The 12,096-nt window shown below is 41.1% G+C and overlaps 1 protein-coding gene across 24 annotated transcripts in view; it reads right to left on the bottom strand.

Moving 5' to 3' along the window:
• Nucleotides 1-12,096, bottom strand: part of GRIP1 (glutamate receptor interacting protein 1) — a 726,295-nt gene that overhangs the window by 34,924 nt on the left and 679,275 nt on the right. For all 24 annotated transcript variants that reach the window (XM_078336115.1, XM_078336116.1, XM_035256174.3 and 21 more), the window contains 3 exons: nt 9,043-9,187; nt 6,340-6,479; nt 5,986-6,180 (listed from right to left, as the gene is read on the bottom strand). In XM_078336115.1, coding sequence (XP_078192241.1) covers nt 5,986-6,180; nt 6,340-6,479; nt 9,043-9,187 — 480 coding nt within the window. The remainder of the gene's footprint in view (nt 1-5,985; nt 6,181-6,339; nt 6,480-9,042; nt 9,188-12,096) is intronic.

The following is a 12,096-nucleotide window of genomic DNA, read 5'->3' as shown; positions in this document are numbered from 1 at the left end:
TAGGAAAGTAGGTACTTCTGAAAGTAGATGGAATCTTGATAGGATTATTTTTATTTTTAGAGTAACTATGCCTTAGATATTTGTAAAATTCTGACATTCCAACCTTGTAATATTTGGTTTTCTGTACTAATGCAGATTAATATTTGTAGCTTTTAATTCACACTCAGCATTAATTTAGAAAAGTGAACTAATCAGTGTTGGTTCATATTCATAAAGTTTAGAATTCAATTTTCATCTCCACTATTTTGGGACTGAAGCTTTTGCTATTACTTTCATTCTTGGAAACCAATTTTAGTACAGGAAAGTGAGCCAGATAATTCCCTGCCAAATTTGCTTCCTAAAGACCCAGTTCTGTGAAGGATGAGAAAAATCAAATCATATGTTTGTGTAACTATTTGTAATTGATCTTGCCAAGAAATATTCAAAGTATTTAGATGCGGCTGTGGTCTTAAAATGTCAATGCAAAGACAGTTCTCTCTTCTCCCAGAAATTACCTCAAGACAAGAAGTGATGACAAATGACAGAATGCAAATTCCATCTTCATCAGAACTAGAATGTTTGTGAAATCTCAAACCATAATACATAAGAAAATAAATAATATATTAATTCAGTGGAAGTGAAATGGGAAGGTGGTAAGGAGTGGAGACAAGACACCTATGGCCAGAACTACCAAACTACTCTTTGGTAGACAACCCAGTCTACCAGAGCAGGGACTGTGGCATGAGGCAAAACTCCAATGCTTTGTTTGGAACACCAGAATGCACGGCATGGCTGGTGGCAGGAAGTACCCGTGACCCCATTTGGCATCAATGTAAAGTCAGGGAAAGAGAACACATGCCACAGACTGAAGGGAGCAATTGCTCAATGAGGCAGGGTAGCAGAGAGGAATTCCACCTTGTGAGCAGCCTACTGTTGCTGCTCTCTGGTAGCTGGGGAAGAACTCACTCACATGTACCATGCTGGAACTGGGGTACATTTGGTAGCCTGGAACACAAACTGGGATCTTCTCAGAAGCTCTAGCAACTTTCAGTTCAGGAAGAACTCATCTTATTCAGTGGTGAGCAGTGATTGAAAAGGAATTGGCATAACATGTATACCAAGTAAATATCAGAGAAATGAGAGTAAAGGCATAGAAAAACAAAGCAATAGCTGATGAAGAATACTCATGAGAAAAAGCCTGCTTCAGAGCAAATGATAAACATGACCAAATAGAAATAATCACAAAGTTTAAAACTTACACAGCAAAGCCATCACCTCTATAAAACAAGAGATCAAAGCAGAAATATAAGAGCTCAGGGGAAACTGGTCAAGGCAAGATGATGATGAAACATGAGTTTGTAGAGATCAGAAATGAAATGGAAGAGAAAAATGAAACCCTGCAAATGAATAGAGGAGGATACTGTTGAGTTTTCTACTCTGTGCTATCCTCTGTATGTAGTATTTGTATTTTTAATGACATTAAAGTTGGATTCTGACTGCACATTGCTGTCCTTTATCAGTAATCATCCTTATGAAAACACAAAGAAGGAATATATACTTATAAAACAATGAAAATAAATTATGCACCCAATTTAAATCAGAAAAGCAATAATATTTAAAAGGAACTGAATGAAAGAGTTAATCAAATTAAAAGTAAAATTTTATGTGGGGGAAAAAAACCCCAGAGTATAACTAATAAATAAATGCAAGAGTCAGTTGACTGGGGAAAAATAAAAACCAAACAAAGAAATCAAACAAACTGTTACTAATTGAAAGAGTTAATCACATTAAAAGTAAAATTTTATGTGAAGAAAACCTAGAGTATAACTAATAAATAAATGCAAGAGTCAGTTGTCTAGGGAAAAAATAAAAACCAAACAAACTGTTACTAATTGAATCATGGGGAAAATAATAAAACCACAGATATACCAATTAAGGAACAATATTATGGATATAATATAGAAACTGAGAAAATATAAAAGCGTTAAATAAGAGATTCCTTAATTATATGAAAATACATTTGACATCTGGCTAAAATAACTTTTTCTAAGAGAGTACAAATAATCAAAATGACCTTAAAAGGGAGGAAAAATAAGATAGAAACATAACTATCTGAGTTGAGAGTCAAAAGTTACAGACAGCATAAGAGCTACTCAGCCCATGAGAATGGCAGTCTATGTACCACCACCAATTTGCCAGTCTCCTCTTGTATTGACCTTTGTTAAGTCCAAGTAAAGCAGTCATAGGGTTTTCTCAGAGTTGAAGGAAGAATAAATTAGATGCAAGGAGGCCAAATGCCTAAGATTTTGATAAGGCAGAAGGGCACGAGAAACCTAAAGGGGAAGGCAATGGGGAGTGAAAGACGCTAACCCTGATGCTAACTGGAAGAAATCAGCAAGCTAGACCTACACAGTGGAATTGAGGGTCAGCCCCTTGTGGGACTTCCTTAAACACATCCCTTCTTCCCCCACGAGCGTTTCTCATTCCATTCTATTTCCCTTTTTACTAGTGAAGTGATAGGGCCACTGTTTGTTTACCTGTCAACTGACTGGCCCTTCAGCCAGGCAACCTCTTCCAGAGCAGAGACCATGTCTCCTTTGCCTAACAGTATACCCACATGGTCTATGGGCCTGATATTGAGCCAGTCATTACATACTGGTTGAAGGAATGAGTGGGGCAAGCTTGACATTTTAGAGAAGAAGCAGAGAACAGTAAGGAATGTGGTTGCAAAGACATCATTTCCAGCCCCAGGAGGAAGATGTACACTATGGAGGCGCAACAGCTTCCTGGGAACGAAGCAACTGTTACAGCCTTAATGGGAACAGAGAGAACGTGCAGGAGCTTCCTGGGACAAGGCAGAGAGCCTGCTGAGAGGCTGAAGGGACAGGCTGGAAAGATAAACTGTATCTCACAACATAACACTGAATAGGAAAAATAAAAGTACGATTCTATGCCTTGCTTTTAATTTTGCTTTTATTTTTTTCAGACATAGTCTTGTTCTATTGCCCAGGCTGGAGTGCAGTGGTGCTATCTCAGCTCACTGCAGTCTCTGCCTCCCGGTTCAAGTGATTCTCCTGCCGCGGCCACCTGAGTAGCTGGGATTACAGGTATGTGCCACCATGCCTGGCTAATTTTTGTATTTTTAGTAGTGATGAGGTTTCACCATGTTGCTCAGGTGTGTCTCAAACCCCCGACCTCAGGTGATTTGCCCACCTCAGCTTCCCAGTGTGCTGGGATTACAGGCCTGAGCCACCGTGCCCAGCTGTGCCTTACTTTTAAAAAGTCAACCTCACAAGCACAATCTGGAGAGATGTGGTGTATCACAAGTAAAGAAAAAAAAACATTTCACAAGACTTTGAGATCTTGGTAAACTATAAGGTCAAAATGACTGACAGATGTGCCATGACCACTAAAATTCTTATGTTGAGGTAGGCGTCATAGATCAGTTCTCCTGTCTTCAATGATGTCAGTGACAAGCTTGCTTTGCTCCGGGCTGTCAGGCTGATTTTCCTTTCTGACTGCTACACTTCAACAGGCATACAGGCAAACTAGAGCACATTCAGAAAGGAGGCCCACAGGACTATAGAAATACTCTTCAGTAAATTATAGAAGGCACAGTTAAAAGTTCTGGGGCTATTTTGCTTGGAAAAGAAAAGCCTCAACTGAGACCTGATAGCTGTCTCCTAGGATCTGAGGGGCTGTCAGGAGAAGACCCTTTAGTCTAGTTCAGAATGTCCTTGAGGGTAAAGCTAGGACTAATAGGCACACTGCAGCTCAATACAAGTGAGAGCTTTCAAGTTATCAGAGCCATGTGGAGACTGAGGCAGGGGGCGCCTCAGCACAAGGAACAACCTGTTACCTTGGGCGCTCAAGTCTGTGCAGCGTGTCTCAGCTTGCAGTGAGGAAGGACCTGGCATCAAGGGCTGCACTGGACGTCAGACTAGCTGACTCCTAAACCCTTTCCAAACACTGAAATCCTGCCTTCAATTTCCATGTTTGTTACAAGAATTAATGAGGATTAGTTATGCACAAGTGCTCTGTAAACGCTAGAGTGTTCTACATATATAAAGAATTACTATTTTTTTGTTACCTTGGAGTACTTTGATTTTATCCTGATTGCCATTGTCTCTACTTATCCCTTAGTTCCCTTCAAACTCATAAAAATGTCTAAATTGTGAATGCAAAAGGTACTATTATGACTACGATTCAAAATTTCAAAATGCTTCATAAATAACAAATGGTTTTTCATCTTTTACTCGTGAGGGGCAGGTCCTATATTCAGTTTGCTTCTCATGGTCCTGTTTCTATGGTTTCAAGGAATGGAGTAGATAAGGTCTTATGGACCACCTTATGGGGCAGAACTAATTCACATCAATAGCACCCTCCCAGAAATCTCTGGTAACAAAAATATCTCCACACTAATAAGCAATACACAAATAATACATGAATAAATAACCAGTACACAATATGTTGATAAATAAACCTGAGTCTACTCCAATAGAATGTGACTTCTGTCCTTCACCCATGTGTTCTGGTGGCCCTTCAATTCTAAGACAGTCCGAAGGTCTGTTATTTGGTGGCATAGGCAAACTTGTCACAAGGTATTATGACTTGGAAAAACTCATTGCCAGAGAAGTTAAAGCCCCAGTTCTATTCAGGTGTTCAAAGTATTTTCTCCACCCAACTCCAGTATCATCTCTAATGAAAATAACAACTTGACAACTTGTAAATATTATATCTTTTCATTTTTTTCCAGTTTTTTCTCATATATATATTTTAACCAGAGGACTTAACAGAGAGGGACATGACATAGGCAGGCTGAGAGAAGGAGACTAGGAAAACCAGCAGAGAGCAAACTGGATCCAGACTCTCCTGAAAGTACAGTGAGCTCAGTGACAAAGCAGCCCTTACACCCAAACGTGTTCTCTAAACTGTTCATGTGTTTTATTATTTGACTGACTGAAACCCAGAGCAAACAAAGGATTCAGGGGCTGGAATTTATATAGGACATGAGAGAAGGTAAGGCCCAGATGAGGAGAAAAACCAAGAAGTTTTGACATACTCCCTTTTTGATGCTATGGATCGCTGGGAGGAAAACATTTTTTCAAAGAAGGTATTAGTTCATGCTGTGTATTTAGTCTGACGCTTTTTATTTGTTTATACTCCATGAGTGAGGCTTAACTTTTAATGTAGACAGTATTTCTTCACATGATGATGACACCTATGAAGAAAAATCTGCTCTATACTTTCCTATATTGTGATTATAACTCTCTAATTATAAACATTCAGGGAAAGGGCATGGTGGCTCATGCCTATAATCCCAGCACTTGGGGAGGCCACGGTGGGAGACTTGCTAGAAGTTTGACACCAGCTTAGACAACATAGCAAGACCCCATATCTACAAAAAATGTAAAAATCAGCTGGGTGTGGTGGTGTGTGCACACAGTCCCAGCTACAGAGGCAGCAAGGTCCCTTGAACCCAGGAGTTTGAGGCTGTAATAAACTATGATAGCGCCAGGGTATTCTAGCTGGGGTGACAGAGTGAGACCCAATCTCTCAAAGAAAAAAAAAGTTAGGAGTGGGCAGGAATGAATCACAAATCATTGACTAATCTCTAATACACCTCTTCAGAACTCCCCAGTCCATCTTTGTGGAAAGCTTGTTGAAAAATAAGACAATGGGGTCTATATTCAACAAGCCACTTTATTGTACAGTTTGCCTCATATTAATCTAAGCTTGAAGGACAAGGTCTGGATGGGATACTTGGCCATCAGTAGATCTAATGGGGGCCTGTTAGTGTTTGGTAAATGCTAGTGCCTCATCAGCACTAGAAAAAAAATGCACGGCCGGCTGAATACAAGTATTCAGTGTGTTCAATATGAATGTGGCTGCACTGAAGCAGACACAAGTTAAATGAAGATATTCTCCTCATGGAGCAGAGGATGAATCTTGGAGAAGCATGGGCTTCAACAGTGATGGTCCACTGTCCCCGAAGTAAAGACATACCTTGATTTCCATAGCTGGTGTCTATTGCAGACCCATCCCATGAATCCACAGCACTGTCCACACTTGGCACCGTGGAGGGGTACGTATCAGAGAGCTTGCCTGGCTTCTGCGCGGGCGAGGAGTCCTCCTCCACATCCCCCAGGTCACTCAAATGGCTAGAAATGGGGAACTTCTTGGGGCTCGATGCTGACTGGGCTTTATCAAAAGGAAAGGAGTAAATTTAAATAAAAATATACCAAATACTCTGTGGCTGGAGATTTGTTTCCCTGGAATTACACACAGACACTAGCACTTTCTTTCCAGGAAGAAAATGCACTGGAAATCCTTAATTGTGGCTTCTAATGCACTACTCACCATCTGTTTGTTTCTTAATTTTCAAGGTGACAGTCTCTCCTGCCATCTGTAACAAATGGATGGCTTCACTCAGAGGCTTCCCTTTCAAGCTGCTGCTGTTGATGGCTAGGATTCGGTCTCCTATGTGGATTGCGCCAGTTCTGAAACACCAAATAGTAACAGGAGATGTAGAAATAATCCCTGCATGGTGCTGAATATAAATTCCCTGACACACCATATACATTCATCATAATAAAGACTTGGCAAGGGTCTCCATAAGTCCCTTCTCCTTGCTTTCTCCTGGGCAATGTTATAAGATAACTGCATCTGTTGTGGATTACTTTTTAGTTTCCAATAAAATTTTAAAAATTGTTTTAATTAGTTGTTAAAATGGACTTGTGTGCTTTTTAAATTCCAAGAAAGCCAAGCCACTGGGTACGTCCCCTAAAACTCCCAAGAAAATGAACAATGTTGAGTGACAAATGTAGCGATGGGTAGCATGGAGCATCCTTTCTTTCTATAGATCTTAAGTGTAACACACTCAGTACCCAGCTCACCAGAAGTGAGCTGCAGAGAGATGGGGATACTTGCCAGACCCTGATATGATCAGGCCTGGCTGGACGCAGGAATCAATTAGTACTGCCTTTGAATCCAACTCCACCATAACAGCTGTGTGACCTGGGTATTTTATTTTAACCTCTTAGTGTTCAATTTCCTCATCTATGATGGAGATAATCACCTCATAGGGAAGCCCTGAGGATTCAACAGGAAAACAAACATAAAAGGCCCAGCACACTGCTTGAAATGCGGAAAAGAAAATAAATTCATTGATCAATAAACTAATAAACCTCCGTTTTTTTCCCCCTTCTCTTCCCATTCTTACCAAATTCTGAACTGGCAAATTAGAATATATAATTCTGATGTTTACCATATCTATCTTTGGAAGCACTTGCTGGGAAAAGAGGAGACTCATAGCTGGGAAGCTCAGGGATGTTACGAAAACTCAGAACTCTACACAGGAATGAAGGCTGTTGATATAGTTTGGAAGTGTGTCCCCTCCAAATCTCATGTTGAAATGTGGTCTCCAGTGTTGGGGATGGACCTGGTAGGAGGTGTTTGAATCATGAAGACACAACCTTCATGAATAGCCTGGCACCGTACCCTTTGTGATGAGTGAGCTCTTGCTCTGAGTTCTCATGAGATCTGGTTGTTTAAAGGCATGTGGGACCTCCCCCTTAGCTCTCTTCCTCCCAGTCTTGCCATGTGAGATATCTGCTCCACCTTTACCTTCTGCCATGACTATAAGCTTCCTAAGGCCTCACCAGAAGTTGAGCAGATGTTAAGGCCTGAACTGGGAGCCAATTAAACCTATTTGCTTTATAAGTTGCCCAGCCTCAGGTATTTCTTTATAACAATGGAAGAGTGGATCACATGGCTGTAGAGTATGACTCACACTTGCCAGCCTCCTGCTGTACTGGCTCACTTGAAATGCAATAAGTGAGGAATTACCCAGCTCACAGAGGAGCTTGTGACTCAGTGCTCTGGCCACATCTTGCAGTGGCAGCTGTGCCTGGCAGCAGCAATTGGGGCAACAGAAGTGACACGGGCTCACATGAGTTATGAGGGGCTGCTTAACAAGTCTACCATTATATCAATTCTGAAGAACTTTTTTTCCCCTGAAACAAACAAACAAAAAAAACCTCTTCATTCTTTCATAAAGGATCTCTAGTTTATAAAAGATCTATGCTGTAAGCCATGAACACTTTACCAGTAGGTTGCTGAATTAGATAAATATTAATCTGCTTTTTGTGTCTCTCTAACAGAGATTCCTAGGACTGTCTCTCTAACAGAGATCTCCAGGACAGAGGGCTGCCTGAAGAATACCATATCACAGGTGTCTCCACTGATATCAGAGTATTAAATTTCCACAGAGTAACCTTTTCTCAGCTGCCTCAGTCCTCTCATCTGACAGATGAAGATGTTGTATGAGCTTATTTCTAAGGTACATTGCAGCTCCAACATTCTGCAATGTTGTGTCTCTATTTTGCTCACCACTGTTTTCAAGTATTAGCAGGAACAATACATTTGTGTATTCCTGGGTTAGGTTACTGGAGGGCAGATTTGCTTATAGGGTTTGTTATATGTCTGACAACACTTCTCAGAAAGAAATGCAGTTTAGCAGAGGGTGGGGAGTGGGTGTCTGTGCGTGTGCATGATTGCCAAAGGAAAAAATGGACATTCCAGATGTTAAGACATTATTAAAATGGATCACTACACTTTGTTTCCCATAATCCTCAAAGACAATACCTGTATCATCCTCTCCTGAAAACACAGCAGCTAAGCACAGCACCTGTCAAGTAATAGCGCCTTGGCAAGTGTTTGCTGAATGAAAATTGGACAAGCCATTCAACACCCCTGAACTTTAGGTTCCTCCTCTCAAAATGGACACAAGACAAATCCACCTTCAGTCAATTGTGGTCAGTTTATACATTTCAGAGAGTGGTATCAATGCCAAGCCCATGACATCTTTTACTGCCTGTAAGATGCCCCTCAGAGTCAAGTCGGGGCTCTGCCTGAGAGTTCTCAAGCTCTAAGATCAATCCTTTGTGCAGATTTTTAAACGCCAACAGATAACCACAGAAAGAGGAGCATGTTTTTATGTAGTTGTGAAGAACGAAGCCCATCTCAGACACAGGTAATTATAACAGTTACTTCACATTTTACCTTTCAGCTAATCCCCCTTTAGTGAGGCTTGAAATGATTATAGGATCAAACGGCTCTTCAGTTCCTGAAATTGTGATGCCAAGGGGCCCCCCATAGCGTTTAAGCTCCACGGTGTAAATAATCGCTCCGGAACTCTCTTGCTCATCTGCAATAAATGCCAGGGAATTGTAATTGGTTTCTTTGGAAAAAAGAGTAGACATATATATATTCATAAATAAAGTAGGAATTAAAAACATCCTTGTCAAAGCATTATGTCTCAGAAAATAATTATTTTGGGAAGTAACATTTCATCAGCAGGATCTTGCATTCAAATGCAGGGATATAGTCATTGTCAGTGCCAGGGAAGAGGAACACTGCCTAATCACTTATGCTTTAAATCTCTGAGATCCTCCCACCTAGGGCTGCAGGACCTTTCAACTGTGTCCGTGTCTAGGACAGTGCTTACCTAGGATTTGGTAAGTGTGCAGTAAACACCAGTGAAATAAACATGTGGCTGAGGCGGCATTAGAATACGAGAGGAGAGAGTCACTCAGTAACAAAGAAGACATCAGAACATGCTATTTCTGTTTTCTTCACAGGCAAGCTAACTTTTGATATAGAATAGTGATTTTTGCTAAGGATTGGACAAATGATAACATATATATGGTTAAGTGGAACTTAGATAAGTAAGCTTGAAGACAACAGCAAGAAATTTAGAATCTCTTACATATTCCACTGACTGTCTTCAAATGTGAGTTCGACCAGTCAATTCATTGATACTGAAGTGGAGGTTTGAATAGCAGCTCTCCTCTTTCAATGGAGTAAAAACTGTTGTAAGCTGTGTTTCAACAGCATACACCAGGATGCCACACTGTCATAAACTAATTTTGGCTATTCAACATTATTATAGCGGAAGACATTTGTGAATGTGCTCTGCCTGAAGCACTGGCCAGAAAGATGTCGTGGGCTGCCTTCAACATGATGGGTATTGTGATGGTGTCAGGGTTGCAAATAAGTCTCAGAATTTAAAGAGTTTTATTTGCTTCTGACATGCTTAAAGTTCTTGGGCATTTCTTGTTTTATTCCCTGGGCCTGGGAGCTGTGAATGGTTAAGGAACTGTTTCATTGCTGCGCCTAAGGATACAATGAAATGGTTCAGTAGCTACTTTAACAAGAGTCAGCTTTTATAGTCACACTACATCCTCATGAAGCCTTAACATGGCCACATTTTTGCAGTGAGCAGCTGTTCATTTACGATATGAAACCCTAAAATAAGGAGGAAAAGAAAAGCCTGAGTTAACAATTCAATTATTTGTGTGTGCAGTGAAGAATTAGGATGAATACAGAATGAAAGGTCTATAGAGTGATATGGGAAGCAACGTGTCCTCTCTCGCCAGCACTTACTTCACTTCAGGCCACAGACTGGGAGTTTTGAATGCAGCCATCACCTCTACTTTCTGAGCATTCTACTGAATGTATTCGCTCCATACATTCAGAACTAAAGACCATCCACCACACACTGCAATGCTTAAGTCAACACGTTAGGGCACAAAATCTTCAATATTGGCCTCAAATTTAAGTTAGCAGCTGAGAAGCTTCCACATCAAGCCTAAAACAGCTCTGTTTGCTGGTTCACAAGTTTCTTCTGGGCTGCTGCTGAAGTTGTGGCCAACAGGCTGCTGCTGATCTGCTAAGAGCTCCTGAGAGAAGCATCAAGATAGAGGGTAACTGAATAATGGGCAGAGCTCAAAGTCTCAATTTTCCTACAGAACGAATGGTATTTTGTCATCTTTCAGAGCTGACTTTGACCTAAATGAACAAAGTACTACTGGATAGATTACATGTACTTTGCAGCCCTCATCAACTATATTCTGGATGAAATTCTGAATGAGTCATTTGATTAGTAACCCCTGGCACAGCTAAACGTTAGTTAACTCCACTGAATGGCACTCTGTGGGCCATTCAGTGGAGGTGTGTATGCCATAGGAAAGGCCTTGACCCCCTTATTGCTCTCTGTATAAGGCAAGCATGAGCACAAACTTGTCAATGGGTGCCAGGCATTTTGGATTGGGGCATCAGCTCTTTATGGGTTTTAGGGAGAAGGATAGTTGCCCAGGACCTAGAGGCCCAGGAGCCAGTGGGAAGTGTCTGTTGAAACTGCAGTCCAGATGAAAACAAACATTGGTCCATGGGAAGGGGAAGTTGGGGGTAGTCCTATTCGTTGGGAGAAGGGGGGCACCTGGTTCTACTCAGCTCGTTCTTCAGGCAACCCAGAGTGAGTATTTCATGTTACTTTTTGACAATGTGACCTGTGACACAAAGATGACAAAATAATACCAGAGATGAAGTATTAAAGCCTAAAGGCTTTAGGATAGTCTGTTTCAGCCTGCTCTATTTGGAGCCTTTTTTCATTGGCATCTGAGTCCTCACTATGACTAGAAGGCAATTGTTAGGGTACCCAATGAGTTTAGATAGTGATGGAGATACAAATCTAGAAAATGGTAGCTCGTAGAAAGACACATCCCTGTGATCACACTGGGGTGGAAACAGGATGATGTGATGCTCTATTTAAATTACGGCAGAAATGAAAGCCGATTTTTGATCTTTTTAATAAATAAATTGCCAGAAACACAAAAGAGAAAGATTTGGCCAGGCACGGTGGCTCATGCCTGTAATTCCAACACTTTGGGAAGCCGAGGCAGGAGGACCATCTGAGGTCAGGAGTTCAAGACCAGTCTGGCCAACATGGTGAATCCTAGTCGCTACTAAAAATACAAAAATTAACCAGGCATGGTGGCTGGCATCTGTTACCCCAGCTACTCAGGAGGTTGAAGGAGAATCACTTGAACCCAGGAAGTGGAGGTTGCAGTGAGCTGAGATTGTGTCACTTCTCTTTAGCCTGGGTGACAAAATGAGACTCTGTCTCAAAAAAAAAAGGAGAAAAGGGAGATTTAAGAGAAATTACAACCAAAAGCAATGAGTAGATCACTTGGGATTCTAATTAAAACCAACTGTTATAAAAAGGTATCTACTGGCCAGGCACAATGGCTCGCTCATGCCTGTAATCCCAGCACT

Source organism: Callithrix jacchus, chromosome 9 (genome assembly GCF_049354715.1).
Source record: "Callithrix jacchus isolate 240 chromosome 9, calJac240_pri, whole genome shotgun sequence".
Lineage (NCBI taxonomy): Eukaryota > Metazoa > Chordata > Mammalia > Primates > Cebidae > Callithrix > Callithrix jacchus.
The sequence above is the reverse complement of the archived record's forward strand: the minus strand, read 5'-3'. Positions and strand labels throughout refer to the sequence as shown.